The sequence below is a fragment of the Drosophila rhopaloa genome, unplaced genomic scaffold (assembly GCF_018152115.1).
Source record: "Drosophila rhopaloa isolate 14029-0021.01 unplaced genomic scaffold, ASM1815211v1 contig_115, whole genome shotgun sequence".
Lineage (NCBI taxonomy): Eukaryota > Metazoa > Arthropoda > Insecta > Diptera > Drosophilidae > Drosophila > Drosophila rhopaloa.
The window spans coordinates 3,610,797-3,632,779 of NW_025334990.1; the positions used below are offsets into that span (position 1 = coordinate 3,610,797).

At 45.5% G+C, this 21,983-nt stretch overlaps 8 protein-coding genes across 9 annotated transcripts; 4 read left to right on the top strand and 4 right to left on the bottom strand.

Annotated features, from left to right (window-relative positions):
• The first annotated feature begins 925 nt into the window (after positions 1 to 925).
• Positions 926 to 13,531, top strand: LOC108043253 (protein stum). 2 transcript variants are annotated; one of them, XM_044458729.1, is made up of 9 exons: positions 926 to 2,201; positions 4,344 to 4,811; positions 4,873 to 7,466; positions 7,524 to 8,085; positions 11,467 to 12,108; positions 12,615 to 12,720; positions 12,779 to 12,905; positions 12,963 to 13,157; positions 13,222 to 13,531. In XM_044458729.1, the coding sequence occupies exons 1-9, from the start codon at positions 1,378 to 1,380 to the stop codon at positions 13,332 to 13,334; spliced, it is 5,631 nt and encodes a 1,876-aa protein (XP_044314664.1). In that variant the 5' UTR covers positions 926 to 1,377; the 3' UTR covers positions 13,335 to 13,531. The 2 variants fall into 2 exon arrangements, with proteins under 2 accessions (XP_044314664.1, XP_044314669.1); XM_044458734.1 differs by lacking the exons at positions 926 to 2,201; positions 4,344 to 4,811; positions 4,873 to 7,466; positions 7,524 to 8,085 and adding an exon at positions 9,868 to 9,972.
• Positions 13,532 to 14,605: 1,074 nt separating this feature from the next.
• Positions 14,606 to 15,529, top strand: LOC108043265 (eukaryotic translation initiation factor 3 subunit K). Its single transcript, XM_017121879.2, has 2 exons — positions 14,606 to 14,774; positions 14,842 to 15,529. The coding sequence occupies exons 1-2, from the start codon at positions 14,704 to 14,706 to the stop codon at positions 15,437 to 15,439; spliced, it is 669 nt and encodes a 222-aa protein (XP_016977368.1). The 5' UTR covers positions 14,606 to 14,703; the 3' UTR covers positions 15,440 to 15,529.
• LOC108043263 (TATA-box-binding protein) lies at positions 15,521 to 16,920 on the bottom strand. The gene is made up of 2 exons (XM_017121878.1): positions 15,986 to 16,920; positions 15,521 to 15,928 (listed from the first exon to the last, which is right to left on the bottom strand). Exons 1-2 carry the CDS (start codon positions 16,739 to 16,741, stop codon positions 15,650 to 15,652), a joined length of 1,035 nt encoding a protein of 344 aa, XP_016977367.1. The 5' UTR covers positions 16,742 to 16,920; the 3' UTR covers positions 15,521 to 15,649.
• A 412-nt stretch (positions 16,921 to 17,332) lies between these two features.
• LOC108043260 (immune-induced peptides) lies at positions 17,333 to 17,932 on the bottom strand. The gene is made up of 2 exons (XM_017121875.2): positions 17,800 to 17,932; positions 17,333 to 17,738 (listed from the first exon to the last, which is right to left on the bottom strand). The coding sequence occupies exons 1-2, from the start codon at positions 17,849 to 17,851 to the stop codon at positions 17,452 to 17,454; spliced, it is 339 nt and encodes a 112-aa protein (XP_016977364.1). The 5' UTR covers positions 17,852 to 17,932; the 3' UTR covers positions 17,333 to 17,451.
• Positions 17,933 to 17,948: 16 nt separating this feature from the next.
• On the top strand, positions 17,949 to 19,631 carry LOC108043259 (leucine-rich repeat protein soc-2). The gene is made up of 4 exons (XM_017121874.2): positions 17,949 to 18,343; positions 18,407 to 18,609; positions 18,665 to 19,249; positions 19,307 to 19,631. The coding sequence occupies exons 2-4, from the start codon at positions 18,430 to 18,432 to the stop codon at positions 19,565 to 19,567; spliced, it is 1,026 nt and encodes a 341-aa protein (XP_016977363.1). The 5' UTR covers positions 17,949 to 18,343; positions 18,407 to 18,429; the 3' UTR covers positions 19,568 to 19,631.
• Positions 19,594 to 20,669, bottom strand: LOC108043261 (mitochondrial import inner membrane translocase subunit Tim10). The gene is made up of 2 exons (XM_017121876.1): positions 20,519 to 20,669; positions 19,594 to 19,851 (listed from the first exon to the last, which is right to left on the bottom strand). The coding sequence occupies exons 1-2, from the start codon at positions 20,667 to 20,669 to the stop codon at positions 19,724 to 19,726; spliced, it is 279 nt and encodes a 92-aa protein (XP_016977365.1). The 3' UTR covers positions 19,594 to 19,723.
• Positions 20,670 to 20,730: 61 nt separating this feature from the next.
• LOC108043262 lies at positions 20,731 to 21,063 on the bottom strand. Its single transcript, XM_017121877.2, has 2 exons — positions 20,952 to 21,063; positions 20,731 to 20,890 (listed from the first exon to the last, which is right to left on the bottom strand). Exons 1-2 carry the CDS (start codon positions 20,987 to 20,989, stop codon positions 20,731 to 20,733), a joined length of 198 nt encoding a protein of 65 aa, XP_016977366.1. The 5' UTR covers positions 20,990 to 21,063.
• Positions 21,064 to 21,593: 530 nt separating this feature from the next.
• On the top strand, positions 21,594 to 21,977 carry LOC108043258 (cytochrome c oxidase assembly protein COX19). The gene has a single exon (XM_017121872.2). The coding sequence runs from the start codon at positions 21,693 to 21,695 to the stop codon at positions 21,975 to 21,977; it is 285 nt and encodes a 94-aa protein (XP_016977361.1). The 5' UTR covers positions 21,594 to 21,692.
• Positions 21,978 to 21,983: the final 6 nt, after the last annotated feature.

Consider the following 21,983-nt stretch of genomic DNA (forward strand, 5'->3'; position numbering starts at 1 on the left):
CTAGCCAGAGCTCCGCCAATTAAACCATCGCTTATTTCGGGTGATAGTCTCAGCCCGCTGGCTTCCACATCTCGGGTCGTTCGACTTCAAGTGCAGTCACTAATGCGGCAATTTGCAACATGCAATCCCGGTGCAGCCAAGCCAAAGCCAAAGCAATCCGTACCCCCACCACCCCAATCCCCTCCACCAGCTGTTGAGCCCTCATCAAGTTATGCTCTCGTTAGCGCCAAGACAAGCGTTTGGGAGCTGCAGTTGGACTCCGATTCGGATTCGGAGCCATATATCAGGTGCATTCCATTCCAAGCCGTTGCCGATTTCATTGGTTTCGGGCGGGTTTATCAGCGCCGCACACGCAGCTATTTATAGGAGTGAAATGGCATTAGAAAATATAGCCGTGCAATAATAATTACTCCTCAGTTCTTCGCCATAACCAGTGATGGGAGGTATCTAGGCGGTTGTACCTAATTAGTTATTGTTAGTAAAAGTACTAAAGTACTGGCTTGGATTTTAACAAAAGGAGATTTATATTTTTTTATTACAAAATCGTGTCGAAAAAAAAGAAAAGTTAATTTAATGGGTATAATATTTATGATAGTTAACAATTCAAATTTTTAAATAGGTTTTTTATTTTAATCACAAACTATCTTTAGATATATAAATGTATTGTAAGAGAAGGTTATTACTTCTGTTTATTATTTTCCGCAAAGAAAGGAAAGGTTTTTCGAAAAGTGCTTTTAAAGTTTATAAATCACAGTTTACTCGAAACATTGGCATATTCGCTTCTTACGTGGAGATGATAACATCTATAATAATCCAACAAGTTCAGAAAAGGAAAAAAATTTTAAACATGGTATAACATGTAGGACATGATTTCTGAGCACATATTATTTGGCTTTTCCTTGTATTCCGCCTAGGTAAACAAAGCCAGTACCTTTCCCATCACTGCAAATTGGCAATGAAACCGACAGTCCTTCAGTCTCGCTCTCCGGTTTTTGGTCTTCGGTCTCCGGCTTTGGGTTCCGGGCTCCGTACTCCATTTCCATTTTCCGTTCTCCGGCTAAGGCGTCGCGTGTACGTCTCTCTGACATTGCAAGGGCCGGAAGGTCTCGCTGGTCTGTCTGTAAAATCAAGAGATGTGTGCGAACGGGTGTTGTGAGTGATTTTTAAATACATTCTGTTGCTTCGAATAAACAGCTCCTGGCGTCATTGGTTTTGTGGCACTTAAACTGAGCCGAAGGACGAACACGTAGTATCCGGCGTGGGGATACAATTGCCACCAACTGCACCTCCGATTGAATTCCGCGAAAAACAAACAATGGATAGGACATCATAGTGAATGCATGAGGGCCGGAGATCGGTTAGCACCCATGTCAAGCCATGCAGCAGACCCTCTCGTACTCATCATCATCGCCATCCCCCTCCCCGATGCCCATGCCCATGCCCATGCCATCAGCATCCGCAGCAGCACCACCGATCCAGAATCCGAATCCGACACCGAACCTAAACCAAAATCCGAATCCGAAGCCGAGTCCTCGTCCCAGATCCACAGGCGGCGATTCCAGTTTCCAGCCGTCCATCATCCCGGTGGACTACAGCTATCGCACCCACACCGCCCGCTCCCTCCTCTCCGCCCAATCGATGGCTCCGTCCACGTTCGCCTTTAACCAGAGCTTCGTGCGCCAGCCCTCGGAGTCGGATGCCCAGCCGTATAGCAGCCTGTTTGGGGATCCTGTGCCGCCGCCCCTCCAGCCGGATGATTACTTTGGAACGGCGGCCTTTGAGACGCTGCGAACGGCATCGGTGGAACTGCCCAGCTCCGAGGAGGATGCCCTGGTGGCCGCTGTGGCCCTTAATGCCCTGATACCTGGGGCCAGGGAGCGGATCTTCCCGAGTGTGCCCTACTCGAGGACTCCGCGAGGATCCCTCCTGCCGTACCTCCAGCCGCCCGACATCCAGATCCTGCCCAACTCGAGTGGTGGTTCGAGCTCGGAGCAGCTGGGCTCTCCCAATTATCGACTCCTGGCGCCCGATGACATACTCAACAAGCCGGACATGTACGATTTGGAGAACGAAGTCGAGGAGTACAGCGTGGTGGGTCAGAGGATGTCCTTCGACGATGAGGAGGATGAGCCTGCAAGGACTCCCAGCCAAGCGCCAGCCAAGTTGAGTGTGTCGAGCATCACAACCGAGGATCACAGAGGGTGGGTTCATTTCAATTCCAAACTATATTATAAAAAGTTTTTAGACCTTTTTTACATATAAAAATTTTTTTGACCTTACGTAAAATTAGACATTTTAATTTAATTGTTACCCTTTAAAAAAAGTAATGCCTATTAAATGTCTTTAAAGAAATACTAAAAAATGCACTAGTTTAAAAAGCAACTTATGCTAAAAAGCAATTTATTTATTTTAAAAATGTTTATGAATAATTCATTACTTTTAAAATAAAGTAATGCTAACATAAACAAGAAAGGAAAGCTAACTTCGGACGGAGCCGAAGTTGATATACCCTTGCAGAATATTCTGTAAATTATATTCTTCAAAATTATTCATATGAAGTATTTTTAATACTCATAAAAAGTCCCAACTTCCTAACTTTAAAAACACCAAAGTTATGGCATTTCCAATCGTTCAGTTATATGGCAGCTATAGGATATAGTCGGCCGATCCTTATGAAATTTGGTAGGTCGCATTGATTGGCCAAAAATAAGACTCATAGAAAATCCCAACTTCCTAACTTTAAAAACACCAAAGTTATGGCATTTACGATCGTTCAGTTATATGGCAGCTATATGATATAGTGGCCCGATCCGGCTCGTTCCGACTTATATACTACCTGCAATAGAAAGACAACTTTTGGGAAAGTTTCAAGCAGATAGCTTTAAAACTGAGGGACTAGTTTGCGTAGAAACGGACGGACGGACAGACGGACGGACAGACGGACAGATGGACATGGCTAGATCGACTCTCCTGGTGATGCTGATCAAGAATATATATACTTTATAGGGTCGGAAATGTCTCCTTCACTGCGTTGCAAACTTTTGACTGAAATTATAATACCCTCTGCAAGGGTATAATATATTACATATTTTACATTACATATTTTTATACCCTTGCAGAGGGTATTATAATTTTGGTCAAAAGTGTGCAACGCAGTGAAGGAGACATCTCCGACCCTATAAAGTATATATATTCTTGATCAGGATCACCTCCTGAGTTGATATAGCCATGTCCGTCTGTCCGTCTGTCCGTCTGTCTGTCCGTCTGTCTGTCCGTCTGTCTGTTTCTACGCAAACTAGTCTCTCAGTTTTAAAGCTATCGAGTTCAAACTTTGCACACACCCTTCTTTCCTTTGCACGCAGTATATATGTCGGAACGGCTGGGATCGGCCGAATATATCCTATAGCTGCCATATAACTGATTGATTGGAAATGCCATAACTTTGGTGTTTGTAAAGCTAGGAAGTTGGCATTTTCTATGGGTTTTACATTTGGCCAATAAATCCGAGCTACCAAATTTCATAAGGATCGGCCGACTATATCCTATAGCTGCCATATAACTGATTGATCGGAAATGCCATAACTTTGGTGTTTGTTAAGTTAGGAAGTTGGGATTTTCTATGGGTTTTATATTTGGCCAATAAATCCGTCCTACCAAATTTCATAAGGATCAGCCGACTATATCCTATAGCCGCCATATAACTGATTGATCGGAATAACTTTGGTGTTTGTTAAGTTAGGAAGTTGGGATTTTTTATGAGTATTAAGAATGCATCATATGAATAATTTTGGAGAATATAATTTACAGAGTATTCTGCAAGGGTATATCAACTTCGGCTCCGCCCGAAGTTAGCTTTCCTTTCTTGTAATTACATATTTTAATCAGCGTAGCTTAATGGCTTGAATTACAAAATTTTAAAAACATGAAAACTAAATCTTAAGGTGTGCTTAGTATAATTTGTATACCACAATAATTATTTTTTGTACTTTGGCCATGATTTTTCGAAATATTTGGGATTTTTTTTGAATAATTCATTAATTTAAAACTTTTTACCATTATAATATTTTAATAATCAACATCAAAGAGCGAATTAATACTTTTACTCCACAAGTTAGAAATTGAAGTTGCTAAATATGAGTAAATTTATTATTATTATTTATTATTTTTATTCTCGTTCTTTTTTCCATATTGTGTTTTCTTAAAAAAAAAGAGTTAAGAATAATTCCCAAAACTCCATTAAAAATGTTTACTCCTTATTATTATTGTTCCATGTTTTGATCTTCGACCCCACACGATCGACGGTCGCATTTCAACCATTTAATCTCCCCGTAACATCCTTTCAGTTTGCTGGGTGACTCCTATTCGGGCAGGGATTGGTTTCGACCGGCGCCGCAGCACTTTCCGGAGTTCACGCGCATCCCTCGACTGCGGCCCAGCTCCAAGATGGTCATGTCGATGAAACAGGACGAGGGACCGCTCTCGCCGCTGGCCACCATGATCCAGGACATGAACAGCTCCAGCAGCGGCGGCGAGGAGCGTGTGGCGTCCAACGAGAAGGTGTCGTTTCCCGGCGACGTTGTTCTCTCACCGAAACAATATCTGGAGGAGCAGTTGCGCCTGGAAACGGGCAGTCAGAGGCATCTGCTGGAGGACTATGGAAGGCCACCGCCCCCGGCTGCCCCGCCCCCTTTCCAAAGGACCCTCTCCATGGAGCAGGTGGACAACCAGAGTGTGGAACCATCTTCCAGTTTGAAGCGGGAAATGTCACCCATCATCATCAGGGATTGCATACCCATGGGGGGAGATTATAGGTGAGTATTGAGGACAACCATCGAGATTAGGAAATGGTTTCATATATTTTACCCATTTTAGAGTGGACCAGCCACGACCACACAAGAAGACTGCTTTCACCATCCTCTCCACGGGCCAGGCGGCTCCATCTGCTCCACGGACGCCGCAGCCAGCGCCCACCAGCCGGAGACACGCCTCCATCCAGTCGACATCGACGACTACCTCATCACCGGCCGCCAGGCCGCAGATCAGTCCCCGCCGGAGATCGATCTTCGGCTCAGATCCCCGGCTGCCCGAGTTGCCCTCATCGCTGGGCTACGCCGGCCACCATGTCCAGCAGACCACGGATGACTCGCCACGTCCCTCGGTGCAGTTCAACATGAGTGGACGGCACAGTCGCAGCAAGCTGGCCACGCCGCAGAAGGGCATCCTCCAGCAGCGGGACTCGCTGACCTCCTCCATCGACACCTTCACTCCCAGGGCGCAAATAAGAAGGGGATCCATGGGCAGGAGTCCCACTCACAGCCTGCCCTATGGCCAGAAGATCAAGAGCATGGAAGCGCTCCCGCTGATAACGGATCCCCATCGCAGTGCCATTCCCCGCCTGCACTACGGATCCACCATGGAACTGGGAGGACGGGAGCCGGCTGTCTTTCCGCCTGGTGCACTGCCGCGACCACTGAAGCCAAATCTGAATCCCACGCGAAGCCAGCGCGGTCTCCTGAAGATCATCAACAAGGAGGAGGCGCTCGCCCACATCCCACCACGCTCCAATTGGTGCAGCTTGGATGACCTGAGCCGGCCCTCCTTCGATGGGACCGCCAACCAGGCGAGACGACGCTCCAGCTCCACGTCGCCGGAACGTCGCAGTTCCACGCAAACGGCCTCGGATCGACGCAGCTCCAATCTCAGTAGTGTCACCGCCACCACCTCGGACTTCAGTTTCCGCCGACCCACGCTCTCCACACTGCCAGCAGCCCAAACTCTGTCCAGGATGCGCCGCAAATCGGTGCAGGCTCTGAGTCCGAACAGGATTCCCAACAGGATTCCCAGCTTCAGCCAGCGCAGGCAATCCATCTATCAGAGGGATCGGGATCGGGATCTCAAGCCACTGAGCAGACACGCGAAGGTGGCCAAACCCAGCACGTTATCGCCCATCATTGGAACTCCGAACAAAGACAGCAGCTCAGCGCATAGTCCCACCCACAGATCCTCGCTGATGGGCGATGGCGCCGATACCCAGTCGGAGGTGTCCACGCGACGGGACTCTCTGTCCCGCATCCCAGTGCGCAAGAGTCCCGAATCCCGCTCCAGTTCGCCACTCAAGGATTTGGGAATCACTGCCTCCGGACGAAGCTCCCGGGCTAGCGTAAGTCGGTCTCCATCGAGAGCCATGAATACCAGCAGTCGTTCTCCTTCGAGATCGATGCATCCCAGCAGAACGCCATCGAGGGAGAGTGGAAGACCCGGGGATTCGCGATCCGCATCCAGGGGTCCAGCCTCTAGGCCAGGTTCTCGTTTGGATCAGGTCTCCTCGCGCTTGGAGGTGTTCAACTCCCGTTTGGAGAGGTCCAACTCGCGTTCGGAGAGGTCTAACTCCCGTTTGGAGAGGTCCAATTCCCGTTTGGACATGTCCAATTCGCGGGGAAACTCACGGGCCAACTCCCGACTCAGCATCAACTCCTCCTCAATGCGGTCGTCCAGTATTTCACCCGCCACCATGGCCAGGAATAGGAGCATGCGAGCCACTACGCCCAGTCGCCGGAAGTCCATCTCCTTGAGTCCAGCCAGTGCGATGATGGGTCGCCGGAAATCGATCAGTCCCGGTGCCTTAAGCCAAAGCAGAAGAGTTTCCAGCCGGGGAAAGCCGGAGCCTCCAGAGATTCTATCCCGCCGGAACTCCCGCTCGCGTATTCCCACCAGATCGACCAAAGCTGCGACCAAATCCCCGCCGCCTTCGTCCAAGAAGAGATCGAAATCGCCGGATAAATCCAAAGCCATGGGATCGACGCCCAAGAGTAGCAAGGCTGGAAAAGTGGCGGCCACTAAAGGAAGCCCCAAGGCGAAGCCCAAGATCCCTGCAAGTGCCAAACCAAAGACCAAGACGGAAACCTCGATAAAACCACCAGCGAAGCCTCCAAAGAAAACTCCGACTGGAGGGAAACCATCCACAGAAGAAAAGAAGATAACTGGCAAGGGAATTCCAAAGAAGGATACAAAAATGGAGAAGGGAAAGGAGACGGGAAAAACTGTTGGAGCCAAGAGCAATGGCAAAGAGCCAGTGCCTCCAGTGCGGACCAAATCTCAGGTGACCAAGGGCAAACCCTCAGGAGGAACCACAACGGAGACCAAAAAACCTGCGACCACAAATGCCCATGGAATCACACTGGAAAAGGGAGGCAATGGCTCTGAATCCGCAGGTGGTATTCCCCCACTGGCTGCCCAAGTGGGCAATGCAGTGCTCCAGGCGGTGGAAGCTGTTCCTGCGGTGACCAGTGAGGTCACCGTACCCTCAACGCCGGGGGGAAAGGGTTCCGGAGGAGGCAACATGTCCAAATTGGTGCGAATGAGCTCCAGGATGAGCCTGCTGAGCAACAAGAGCAACAAGAACCGATCGGATTCCCCTCAAAACCGAAAGGTGGCCACAGTGAAGGAACACGCCAATGAAATCGAAGGTGGGTTTTTAATATTATCCACAAAATACCTCTAATGTAATACTCTTTTCTTTCCAGAAACAGTGGGACCCACAACCACCTCACAACCCATGTCCAATGATGCGGCTGCCATTCTGGAAAAGTCGCAGAAAACGCTGGAGAATATTCAGAAGACCGTCACCGAGGCCACCGACGAAATCCACAAGACCATCAGCGAAAATCTCACCGATCTGAAGACCCTGGAGAACGACCTCGCCGCAGATCCCTCGCCCACGCCCAGTTCCGGCACCACAATGGCCAGACCGGGTGAATCCGCCTCTCGAACGGGAACCGCCGATGGCAGCATTGCTCCCCAGAGTTCAGGGGAACTGTCCAAGTCTCCGTTTCCCCCCACGCAACCCATCGAAGCCTCCGTCTCCGTTTTACATCCCAATGAAAGCTCCGCCGAACGAATCGCCAGTGTACCAGAGGTGGAGTGTGAGAGCTCCGACCTTCCAACGGTGCTGGACGCTTCCGGGTCGGATCTGGGTGCCAATGTAATGCCCACGCCCGAGAGTGGAGCGGACTTCAAGGTGGACGCGAAACGAAGATCGCCAGATGGACAGGGAGGATCTGCAGCGGGGAGCGGGGGTCTGGCAAAGTAAGTAACTAAGAGGTGGGAATCTAAGGAATTTGTAGATTAGTAAACGGATTATATAACGAAGTTTTAGAAGTTTCTGTAACTTCTTAAATTACTTTTGTAATGCCTATTAGGGAGTCTTATTCCTTTCCTGATCGAATACTTTGATTTTGATTTGTAAACTTTATGATTTTGATTTGATTTGATTGCAAACAAACCAAATCTTAACTTTGAGTAAATATATCAAGGAAGCTTACTTCAGCAAGAAAACATTAAAATGCTTTTCCTGTTATTCAGAATTAAAAATGTAAGTTTAACTTGATCATTCTCGATCGTCCAGATTTTTTAACTTCATTAGCGTGCACTTCCTAGAAATTTATGGTCAGTATTGAGTAAAGTCTTAGTAGGATATAATCATATAGATACAGCTATCCAATTTTGATCAAACTCAAGAAATTAGACAGAAAAGGCTTTAAAGCATTACATACATAGAAACCATAAATTGTATTCAAAACCAGCGAAGTATATTGTTTTTCATGCTAAAATTTCAAGTTTCAGATTTCGATTTTTCTGGTCGGATATGTTTAAAAGCATCAGACTTAAAATTAAATACCCTCTGCAAAGGTGTAATACTAATATAGTATTCAAACCATAAGATAAAAAGAAATACACCAGTTATAGAACAGTTTTTTTTAGGCTAAAGCATTATATATTTAAGTAATTCTTATGCAAAGCACAATCATTGAAAGATATGTCCTCATTCCGATCTTGGTATTACTAACTTGAGGTCTATTAAAACACAAGCACAAGGGATGTTATTGATGGAACCTCCAAACTCTGTAAGGTTAAGATCCAATGTCTCACAACGACCTCTCACAACACATTATATGTTCCACAAAGTATATACTTTGCCAAACTCCTTGAGAATAGTTACTGTTCTGCTGTTGTCACCAAGTGGCCTGCCAACAAACCATTACTAAATTCCTTATGTTCGCTATGACCATTATGAATATTCATCAGTCAAGACCCCATCGAATCTGTCCGCTTCAAGTCAGCCAGAATTCGAATGTCTCGGATTGCGACTATACTACTAACATTTTGCCTCGAGCCTAGGGTCTCCACATAAAACACCAGCCAAGGCTTACAGCGCCTGGCCAGCCAATTTACATACAGGAAATCCCCAAAGGAAAGGGGAAGGTTCAGGCAACCACTGTGATACATAAAACTTTACAGTGCCGTGTGGGCAGGAGTTCCGTGCTCTAGACGCTGCTGGCACAGGTCCGTCAAGCCACTCATAAGTGCGTCAATAAATTTGGAAAGGAACCAAGGGGGGATGGGCCGACTGGCTGTTGGCCAAGACCCTTCGCCACCCAAAAGACCGCCTTTTGAGGAAATCCGTTCGTCGGCAGGTCGCGAAGTCCCAACCGCCGTCGCAGTCGGCGAAGGTAACGATGTCCTTCACTGCATTGTTTTCCAGCCATGCGAGACCCGCAAGAAACCGTGTGACCGACCAGTTACAGTGGGGATTCCCCCGGTGTGAAGGCATTTAGAAAATCAATTTCCCCCAGGGGACGATGGTCCACCCTCGGCCAGTCCGCACTGTACGGTATAGCGTGCGCGGAAAACAGGGGAAAAGTATTTTCGCAACACGGCTTAAGTTTCTTGCCGCAATAACAAATCAGTTCGGGCCGGACAATCGCGCCAACCGCAGCACTCACTCGCTGGGAAATTCATTTGGAAAGTTGGGAAATTCCTCGCCAGTCGATGATTTCCTAGCAATTAATACAAACCAACCATCCAGATAATTCGCAAATTGGAAATGCTGAACGGTACGCCCAGTAACGCGGTCATTTACACGGTGGATCTGGCCCAGGATTCGTTCATCGATGGCGACAAGTACTTCTTTAGGTAATTAGGCACGAGATGCCATTATAACTTATCGGCCGAGGAGATCTGCAAGCGGTTAAATAAACGCACTGACCTTCTAGAGGCCTTCTAGACGCCGAATGCCAAAACTCCTGCCAAGAATGTGCGGGAAAGTCAAGTCACTCCATTCATTTCGACTGTCTCGCAGTTCTGTTTGAATTTCGAAGTGAGCGGGTCAAATAAATTGCCGACCTCCAAATTGCGTTTGGTCGTTGGCTCGTGCACAACGGAATTACAGGCATTCTGGCCCAGGACTTTATATATATATTATATACACGTGAACACTTTCGTTTACCAGTCACGGGCATGGACCCATAAAGAAATTGTGTAAGCGTCCGAATAGCAAAACTCTCGTGACATATTTTAGTGGCTGGCATATTCAAAATCGACCCGCAAGCGAAACTTCATTATGCCAAGATTAAAGTTCAAAAGCCAAAGATGTAGCATTCCACGCCACTAAATATTGCATTATTCATAACATAAAGATACTAGATACATCCATAGGCCCACGCTAATGGTAATTCACTTCCGAAGGTGATTATATTCCACGCCAGCAAAGTGCGGAAGCGATTCAGGACTATCCCACAAACTTGAACTTTCCAATCATACAGCACATCCGCTGCTTGGCACTTGGCCAATCCCTGCAGCCATAAAAGCTTATATCCGGTGGGCTGATAGTCAAGGACATTGGGGTGGGCAATCCATGGCTATGCCTGGAAGTCACTTTTCACCATGTCATAATTGGTCTTATACTACGCTTTCCATGTAGGAAAATTCGAATGAGCTTCAAAACTTGTAATCTGTTTGAGAGGGAAAATAAATTCAGTTTAGTAATAGGGTAAACATAAGTTAGTATTCCTAGTACTCAATTCCATTTCCCACAAATTGGTTAAATAAAGAATTACATTTTGGATGTGTTTTATGTGAAATTATGTCTTTAGTATAGAAATTAACAAATTAGAATTTTAAAAGAATTCCCTTTTTTAACCAATAGAATGTCACATAAATCTATAAATATTTTCAAAATATAAATATCAGTATTAATTTCTAAACAGATGAATTTAAAAACAAGACTAGTTTTATATTCAATCCAATAGTTGTATTTCGATAAAAGTGATGACATCTGAGAAACATGTTTTTTATGCCAATAGATTATAATTTGTGTAACATTAGTTTCGATTATATATTTTTTTCGGTAAAAATAACGTTTTTTTTATAAACGGTAAGCTTCAACATGGTTGAATCTGTACAATATCTTTATCTTATTATTGGCATTAATATCGTGCATATTTATTTTTATATTATTTGTATCCCGATGAGACAAGACTGAGTGTTGTAGTTTATAGTATATTATCGGTTACCTTTCAATTCTTGCTCTAACCTTAAGAGCTAAAGCAGATCAATTTAAAATACTAATAATTATAATATTAATTATAACTATATTTATTAATCTTACTTCCCACCCCTTTTAATTAGAAGCAGCAGTCAGGAGTTCCTCGAGGACAAGGATAATGCCAAAAAGGGGGGTCTGTGCGGATGCTGCTCCAAGCTGTTCATGCCCTGCCGCCGCTCCCGCTGCTCCCGTTGCTGCCGGCGCCGTGAGAGGAACCAGTCCGCCGAGGATCAGCCCGTCCTGTGGAGCGGCAACAGCAGTGCCACCACGACCACCAATGTCCAAGTGATTGATGAGACCAAGCCGAAGCGCAAGAAGGCCACCGACTGGCTGAAGTCCAGCTGCTGCCGCAGCTGTCGCAAGAAACCCGCCTCCGTGGAGGATCCTGTCCAGGAGGAGGTGCCGCACCGGGCCAAGCAGGAGGCCACCATGAGCACGGGACCAAGGCCACGGGGCAAGTGCGGCCTCTGCCTGAGCAAGGTGTTCTGCTGCCGCTCGGTCAACAAGGTGGACCCCACCACGGGTGACGAGACGGAGCTGAAGAAGTGCTGCTTCTGCATACCCTGTCGTCGGGGAAACCGCCCCAACAAAAAGGGCAGCACCGTGTCCTGGCGCGATCAGGATCCTGAGCTGGGCATCAAGCCCACCGAGTCCTCGGTCGTGGAAGGCACCTCCGAGGAGGCCATGTCAGCGACAGCGGATGCTGGGGAAAACCAAGTTAAACAGTAAGTATTTGGGAGGACAACTACTAATCGGAACTCAAAAATCGTAGAATAACAAAAAGAAGCATTCCAAAAGAAGAAAATTCCTACTTTAAACTAAGAGAAAAGATTTTCATAACAGCAAACTTATATTAACTTTCTTGAAAATTGTCTAATTTTGTAAATATATATACATATATTGATATCTGATATAAATAAAGGGCAGATACACTATCGCCTATTAGAACTAGGATAGATACTCTTTTGGAAATGCTTATCAAGAGTATGCATTTTCTTGATCGGAAAAGTTTCCTGAAATTTTGCCTCCAGAAAGGTATTCAAATTTGGTAGTTCTATACAATGTATATAAATTTAGTAAATCAAATCCAAATTTGTTTAACTACTTGGAGAACTGAAAAAAAACCAATAAGATATGAATTTAAGTTATAGCAACGATATCCAGAAATAAATCAGTTTTATGGCCCTCTAAAACGTTGCACCAAATACATTATTATTTCTATTGATTCCAGGGGATGCTGCAAGCGTTTCTGGCTGATGTTGCTTTGCTGTCGCAAAAAGAAGCGTCGCGAGTCCAATGCGCGGAGGCAGAGCATCAAGGCGCCGCCACCCAGCGAAGCAAGTATATCCTTAAAACGAGAGAAAGTAGATCTAAGACATCCTTATCTGAAAGCAGGACACGCGTAAAAAGCTCCACGTGGACCTGGTGGAGTATGCCTCCAAGATGAAGGGAGCTATTCCAGTGCTGCCGCTGTACTTGGCCTGGTTCTGCGCCTTCTGCAACGTGGTCTTTCCAGGTCTAGGTGGGTTGCCCAGAGTGGATTTCAAGCAGATGCTAAGCTAATGATCTCCCAATTTAGGAACCCTGCTCTCGGGACTCTTTTGCCTGTGCGTGGGCATTCCGCGCTTCTCGCAATTCGACAGTGCCCGTGCCAGGATTGGATCCTTCATCATCAACATCATTGTGGCCGTATCCCAGTTCTTCTGCGTGCTCTTCTGCTTCGTGGGATGGGGCTGGTCCATCTGGTGGGGCACCATAATGCTGAGATGTGCAAGTGAGTGGCCAGTTCACTTTATAGGTTCTTGAACTTCCAAACAAGATGTGATTCCCCCTTCCAGAGAAACTGAGCAAGATCAAAAAGGTGGAGCGCCTGGAGCTGGAGGAGGAGCAGCGCCAGGCGCAGCTGGCGGAGGCAGCGAGGAACGGCGACGCCGAGGTGGCCAAGACATAGTCCTCCGATCCCGGCTTTAACTAAGTGGCTTTTTATACCATTGTGTACATACTTTTGTACAAAACATGTAGATTCCACACAGACATGCACTTCCACATGAACTTCCAGGTTAAGCGAAATGGAACAGAACTTCCTTTAAACATCAAATACATGAATGTATATGTATTAAAATCATTAAACTTCCACTAAATGATTTACGTTTTTTTTTGGTTTGTTTTATTCAGCCGTTGGCACTTTTAGGAAATAGGATGCTTCCCATTATCCTATTCCTCTGATGGACCATGAAAAATTTATTCAGCTTTCTGCTTTTAAGAATAAGCAGTAAGCTGCATGAAAATAACCAGATATTTAAAAAAATCCAAGAAACGACCATAACGATGGAGATCCTCAGAAATGGTAGTTAAAAAAAGTTTATGCTAGGACTCCAAAGCAGGTTGAAGCAGGTTGTTTTCCACTCCTCTCATCGTTTAAACGACTGTCAGTATAAACATAACAACATTAAAGGTGATTAGAATCAGTAAGGGTCCTTGATAGCAGATCCGGCTGCGAACAAAATTATCAGTGACAAATATTGATCATATTTCGAAGTTTATCTGCGTAAAGGTACACTCCGATCGTAAGGATAAAAGACAACGTAATTAAAAGAATAGAAACAAAGAATAAAAGGTAATGGGCAGAGTTATTTTTAATGCATGGTGTTATTCTCTCGGGCTGCAGGCCGCAATTCCGTTGAACATTTGTGCAAAACTATCCGAATAAATTTCAAGAGCGCTGAAAAATTCTAAGGTAGATACAGACAATAGTCTTCCTTGTTAGGTAGAATTTCTGGAGTGGACTTATAATTTACATAAATGCTCGAAAAAGACATTAACATGTATATGAAACTGAAGGGAAACCTTTGAACAATATGTAGTCATATCATTCCAATCGTTTGTTATTGATTTATTCAGAATAAATAAAACATCGGCTATCTTCATTAATTTAAAAGCTTTATCAAGTTTCGCCATATACGATACTCATATTCCCCAACCACAAATTTTTCATCTGTTGGCGTCGCCAATGGACTTTTTTATTATTTAAAACGTTTATAAATTACACTAGCTTACATTATCAAATCAACAATATTCGATTAAAAAACGAAAAAGTCGAAAATGTCATGTAACGGACTTTTCGAATAGGCCTTAAAAATAATTCAATTGTATTATGAATCCCCCTACTGATTTTTACGCGGTGTGACCATATTTCTATTGTTTTCATCGGCTAAAGTATTTTTCGAAGTGCGGTCACACCGATTCGTTCTTTATAGTACGGCGTTCATTAAAAAAACACGACGTCAACTTGCGAATTTCACACAATTTGGCCGTAGAAAATGTCGCACCTCGTGAAAATGGAAAACGGACAGAGCCAGACCATCCAGGAGATGTTGGGTTGCATTGAACGGTGAGTGAATGACTAATTCCCGAACTACAAGTACAAGCACAGAAACATAACCTCGCTTTTCCCGCAGCTACAATCCGGATCATCTGAAAACACTGGAGGCCTATGTGCAGGATCAAGCCAAGAACAACACCTACGACTTGGAGGCCAATCTGGCCGTGCTGAAGCTGTACCAGTTCAACCCGCACATGCTCAACTTCGACATCACGTACACAATCCTGCTGAAGTCGCTGACCAGCCTGCCGCACACGGACTTCGTGATGGCCAAGTGCCTGCTGCTGCCCCAGCAGATGAAGGACGAGAATGTGCAGACCATCATCGACCTGGCCGACATACTGGAGCGGGCCGACTTCACCCTGTTCTGGCAGCGGGCCGAGGTGAACCGCACCATGTTCCGGCACATCGCCGGCTTCCACGACTCCATTCGCAAGTTCGTCTCGCATGTGGTGGGCACCACCTTCCAGACCATCCGCAAGGACCAGCTGAAGGAGCTGCTCGGCGGCATCGAGGACTCGACGCTGGAGAGCTGGATCAAGCGCAACGGCTGGAAGCACCAGGGCCAGGGCCTCGTCGTGGTTGCCACACAGGACGACAAGATCAAGACGAAGAACATTACGGAGAAGATCGAGTTCGACAATGTCGGCGCCCTGATGGCCCAGTGCCTGTAGGATCCCACTCTGCGTTCAAAGTACTTGTCTAAATTTCTACGAATAGTAATTAACGGAAAAAATAAAATAAAAGCCTGTCCGTACAGCTAACTAGTTTTTTGTTTATTCTCGATCGGAGCTGCTCGCCAGGCTGCTCCCACTCACGATCAGACTTCCGGAACTACCGACCTTAAAACGTACTCGTACAGAACTAATAAAGCACTATCCTATTTATGACTGCTTCTTGAACTTTTTCAATATGGGGAATATCTTGTCGAAGGCATCGTAGATCTCCTGCCGCACCTTGGCGCCCGTGAGCACAACTTTACCCGACACAAAGATGAGGAGCACGATGCGGGGTCGCACCATACGGTAGATGAGGCCGGGGAAAAGCTCCGGCTCGTAACTGCTGAAGTTGCAATGGGTCAGCACCAGGCCTTCTAAGCGGATGGGGAACTTGACATCGCAGGAGCCGACCATGTTTTGAATCTTGAAATCGAGGAATTTGGCCTAAAAGCAAACAAATGTTATTAATCTTCTTAGAGAAATCATGTTCAGTTCTCTTACAGGGAAACCCAGCTTCTGAATGATGCGCGCGTACTTCCTCGCCGCCAATCTGGAGTCGTCCTCGCTCTTTGCCCCCGTGCACACCATCTTGCCGGAGCTGAAGATAAGGGCAGTGGTTCGGGGCTCCCTGATGCGCATAATCACGGCTGCAAATCGCTTGGGGTTGTACTCGGCGTTCCTCGCGTGCAGCGCTATCTTCTTGAGGTCCAGCTTGCAGCACAGGTTCACTGTGGACACGATATTCTGCAGTTGGGGAACAATTCCGGGATCTGCGGATCCCGGCGTGGCAGGTGTCATTGGCGTGGAGGGTCCCATTGTCTGGTGGATGTTGCTGAGGGCGTCTCCGCCGCCTCCAGCTCCCGATCCGCCCACACTCCGCTCGCTCATGGGCATCATGTGGGCCATCATGCTCTGCGGCGTCTGCGGTTGCATCATGGACTGCGGGGTGCTCCCTCCGCCACCGGGCGCCTGGCTCTGGAGCTGTTGCTGCTGGTAGGATGCCGATGGCTGGTAGCTCTGCATCTGCTTGTGGGCCAGCGGGATCGATGGTTCGTGGCCAAAAAGACCGGATCCGCTGGTGTCCGACTGCTGCTGCTGCACGGAGCCGGACACAGGGGCCGGCATTACCGGATCCGGCTGCGGCACCGCCGGCGGATGGTAGACCGGGTTGGCCACGATCTGCTGGTCCGCCTCCATCTGGTGCAGCGGCGTTCCGATGCTCGGAATCGAGAAGTTGGGGCTGAGCATTTGGTCCATCTTGCGGCTGGTCTAGTGATCTCTCCGCGGGATTCTGGGTAACTCAATTCACTGCAGCTGGGTTGCGGGCACACACTGAATGCGAGCGACTGCAGTTTCCGGATCAATTCGCATGCCCACGGAGCGGGGAAATAAAATAATAATAATGCAGCCGCGTTCGTCGTTGTACCTGTGGCTCCTTCCGTGCGAATGGCAAATGCAGTGAGGCATTTTGGCGTACTTATCGATAACTAGTGAGGTATTACGTTTTCGCTTACGTTTTTTGGTTTTTCAAAATATGATTATTTATTGAATACACTTAAAATGTGTTATATTTGCTTTGAATAAATTGAGATTTTATGATTTATTTTGGCAATTAAAACAGGCAAACAGCAACTGAATGGTAGCTTTTCAGTTACGTATTAGCCTCCCCTTACGTATTGCCTATCGATTATTGAAATGGCGGACTTTTTAAACTCATTTGCCTTTGTCATAAAATTAAACAACATTTGAATTTGATTCTGTATTATTGTTAAATGTTTTACGGTTTAATGATTTTATTGGGGTCAAACTTAATAATTAGTGTCTATCGTTTAAAATGGATACCAAAAGTGAAATTACGTATTATTTATTTTCATTGTTGCAAATGATAAAGCTATTTTCCGAGGGAGGGAATAAACAACGATGTGCCTAATTAATTAATCTCGACATTTACATTTTCCAACAGCCAATTAAACTGTAATTAAACTCAGAAACAGAAGTAGGACACCGCCCATGCTGAAGCCCAAAGGTGAAGAAGCCACATTCTTGGCCTTTGCGGTTGAGGAATGGGTGTATGTATTGCCCTGGTCATCGGTGTAGACATGTTGGCCACTTGAGGGCGAATTCTGGAAGGTACCTCCCACGCCGGGAACCGTGTAGGGTCCTTCGTTCTGACCCCTTATGTAGATACCATTTCCAGGAGTTCCGAACTCGTGCGGGCCATTTCTCCCATCATAATTCTGCTGCGCATTTGAGGCTTATCGAGAAGAGAGTTAAATGAATGCCACACGGTTCTCAGGTTCCCACACTCAACTTACCGGCAAACAACAGGCAACCCACAGCAAAAACAAGAAAAACAAACGATCTCATGATGCAGTTTCCAGACTCTGAGCTCAATTTCAACTGAGAGCAGTCTGGTAATTTGAATTCTATTTATACAAGCCGGGAGAAAGACGAGCTTTTCCATTCAGCAGTTGAGAACGGATCGGGTGACATCACAGCTTAGACTGCAAAAATGGGTTCCAGATCTGGAGCTTTCAATAAAAGATAAACAATGTCCCAATAATTTGAAAAGCATATTAAAATAGAATCACCCTTTGGTTGCAGATACAATTTTGCGCATGCTTTTACCCAGCTAAGGGGATTTTTAAATTTAGTTCATTAGCTTGGGAAGAGAAAGCAAACGAAGAGTGCAATATTTGGGAGCAGACAAACGGCGACATTTAAGCATAATATGTATATAGACCCTGAGAATCATTATATAATATGCACTCAAAACAAACGAAAAAAATGCGCTAGAGAGACAATATTTCGAAACCACAAATTTCGAATCCTGAAAATAAAGCTATTGGCCAAAACTTAGTAAGTTTTCGGAAGAGTGTTGAACAATTTGGAATCACAAGCTGCTAAATTAAAGTACAACAGAAAAATAAATAAATAAAAGCGACATGGAGAAGGTCTGTCAGTTTTTCCGCAACAACTATGTGCTGGCCAACTGCGAGGATGCGATATACAAGAAGGCGTTCACCCTGAATCTATCCCACTACCAGATGGCCCAAGTGCCGGAAATCATCGAGCAGTGCGAAACGCTGATGAAGCTCTTTCTCAACCAAAACAAGTTGACAAAGGTTCGACGTTTCAGTGATTAAAATAAATAAATAACAAGCTATAACCCATTGACAGATTCCATCCTCCATTGGCAGCTTGCAGCGTCTACAAGTTTTGACTCTGGACTACAATAAACTGGATGAATTCCCGCTCTGCATCTGCCATTTGGTTTGGCTGAAGTTCCTCAACATCAGCTGCAATAACATAAGTTCTTTGCCCCCGGAAATTGGTTATCTGACCCAGCTGGAGACCTTCTGGTGCAATAAAACGGGTCTAGTGGAACTGCCCGCCGAGATTCGCAACTGCGAGCGCCTGGAGACGCTGGGAGTCCGGGGTAATCCCTTGAAGAAGCTGCCCGAAGCCATCGGCGCACTGTCCTCACTCCGTTGGCTAACCGCCGAGGGCTGCGAGCTCACAGAAGTTCCCCTGACATTGGCGCTGCTGGGAGATTTGGTTCATCTGAATCTCAAGGGCAACGTATTGAGGCGACTGCCCAGGATGCTTATGGCCATGCAGAAGCTAAGGTTCGTGTTCCTCAACGAGAACCGGATTGATGAGCTGCCCACGAGGGCTCAGCTGGAGGAGCTGCGCACCCTTCACATGCTCAACTTGTCCAAGAATCCCATCAGTCTTCATCCCGATCTGCAGCTAATGGCATTGGTGAGTATCGAGCAATCTTGTCGATAGTCTGTAGTTTAGTTCCTTCCATTTTTACAGCGCCAGACCAACCTTTATGTGGAACAGCCGGAGGATCCTGCCGTAGCCTGCGATGGGCTTTCCAGTCGGGCCAGCCTTAACACGCAGGAACAGCAGGAGGATCAGGCTAGGGGCGCCGGGCAGGACATCGACTCCTCCGACTGGGCAAACAGCGTACGCACCAGCGAACTGGACACCACGGACGAGAGCACGCTGGAGAACAACATCGAGGATCTGAGTGTCATGCTGCCGGAAATGTCGCGCTTTGTCACCACCTTTTAAAGGCATAAATGTAGGTAGCGGTCGGATATTATGTAGCACTCATAAATCTGTGGTTTATTCTCTACAACTGCGTGTTTTGTACATGTACCTCTAACAATCGTAGCGCTTCAAAATGCACAATGGTTAAGTGGAAGTGGGGGTAATGGGGTTTCCAGGTTAACTAGACATCTTCTTCATCAGCTCCTCGTCCTGCATCGACATGGCCGTGAGCTTCTTGCCAATCTTCTCGTGGATGTCCAAGTATTTGGCCACGCAGCGATCGATGCACACCATCTCGCCCTTGCCTGAACAGATATGAAATGATCAGTGTAAACTTATTAGTATAGGGTACTTTTTATTTGAATCAAAATCAAGTTTAAAGAACTGATTTTAAATATATTTATAGAAAAGTTAGGAAAGGCTATGTAGTCTACTTAAATAAAGGTTAATTGAAAGCTTACTCAAGCTTAGAAAAAATGATAGTAACTAACGAAAATTAGAATTATAATTTATGTATTACAAATTCCAAAAACATCTCCTTTTGCATTACATTTAACAAATCCCTACGTTCATATTATATTATTATTTGGGTGCTACAGAAATATCTTTCAATCAAATTCGATTGGAAAATACATGATGTACATATGGACACATACATTTTAACCGATTTTGGCTGAAAGAAATTTTTGTGGGTGTGTTAATCTATTTCACAATAGAAAAAGTAATTAATATTCAAAATATATTTTTTAAATGTATTGATATAAAAATATTTAAGAAATTGTTTGGCATCGAATTTTTTCCAAATATTCTTGCACTTAATTGAAAGGGCAAGGGAATGCATTTCATTTCATTTTTTTGTATTGTACTTTGAATTAAATCTTGTATGTACCCAGAGTCAAAAAAAAGAACTAAGAGTATGTACCTACTTAGGTACACCTGTGTGGACATTGAACATCTATAGCCAGTACTCACCTAACTCCGATTCGGAGTAGCGGGGCGGAATGCACTTCTTGTGGCAAGCGTTCGTCATGCGGTTATATAAATCGGACATCATTTCGATCTCCATCTCCTGCATCAGCTGCAACTTGGCCTGGTCGGCGGAACTGATCTGTGGCAGGGCCATCTTTATGTGCGGTGTGCTTCTCCTGGAATTTAGTTAGTGGGTGCGGATGTGGGTGCTACTGCTAGTAGTCGAATCGCCTGTCCGATGCTGCGGTTGAGTCGTAATCGCCTTGGTTTGCCTTCCTCATGCGCTCACGTACTCGCATGCTCTCGTAACGCCGGTTCTCAACGGATTGCTTTGACAGCACAAAAGCGTACACGCCACCCACGGTCAGAACAGTCCTGAATAATTCGGAAGGCCCATAAACTTGTGTAACTTGACTTAAAGGGAATTTGTACGAACCAACAAACAGCAATTCGCCCTGCGTTGCCCAACGACATAGCCTGCTACGAAAAAACGACAAGTGACTAACGCCTCTAGGTGGATGGTGTGCCGGATTTTTTATCACTGGCACGTGTGACAGTTGCGGCAATGGGGGTATTCTTTTTAACATGAGTCACAGAATTTATGGAACTGTAAATTTGTTAATGTAGAGTTATGGGGGATGCATCTTACAAAATATTTTTTTTAACTTTGGTTTCTAATTTTGTTCCTTAATTTTGTTTTTATGTAATCATTGGTCGACTTATAACTCATTTACGTATTCACTGAAAATCATCATATTTTAAGTAAAGTAGGTGAATTTTTATTTTTAATATAAATCAAAGAATTTTAAAGGAACATAACTTTGCGTTGCTAAATTTAATATTGCATAAAATTGACTGTCAAATTTTCACAGTTCAATTCTTATATTGAAATTAATCTGCGAATGTTTCTTAACAGGTTTAATTTAATTAATTTACAGTTGACAGTTTTTAGCAATTAAATCATAGTTCAAAATTTCTTACTTTTTAATTTTTGATTATTTTCATGCTATTTTTATTCTAATAAGTATCATTGCTTTTGGTATTTTCCAAGTATCCTCTAGAACCCGGCACAGCATTAGCTCTGGTCACACTACGTTTCTATTTACACAATTCTTTCGTAATTGAAGTCATAATTTATCAATGAATTAAGATAAGGCGAGAGCCGACATACCCACAAATGACTTCTCAGATCTACAGCCAGAAGAAGTTCGTGCCCACGCCGCCTGAGAAGGGCTCCTTTCCCCTGGACCACGAAGGACTCTGCAAGAAGCAATTCCTACTCTACGCCAGCTGTCTGCGCAAAAACGCCCAGGATACGGGACAGTGCCGCCAGGACGCCCAGAACTATCTGGCCTGCCGCATGGACAACAATCTTATGGAGAGAACCGAGTGGTCCAAGTTGGGCTTCCACGATCAGAACACAAAAACCGACCAGAAACAGGCGGAGGACCAGAAGCACTAGAGGCTA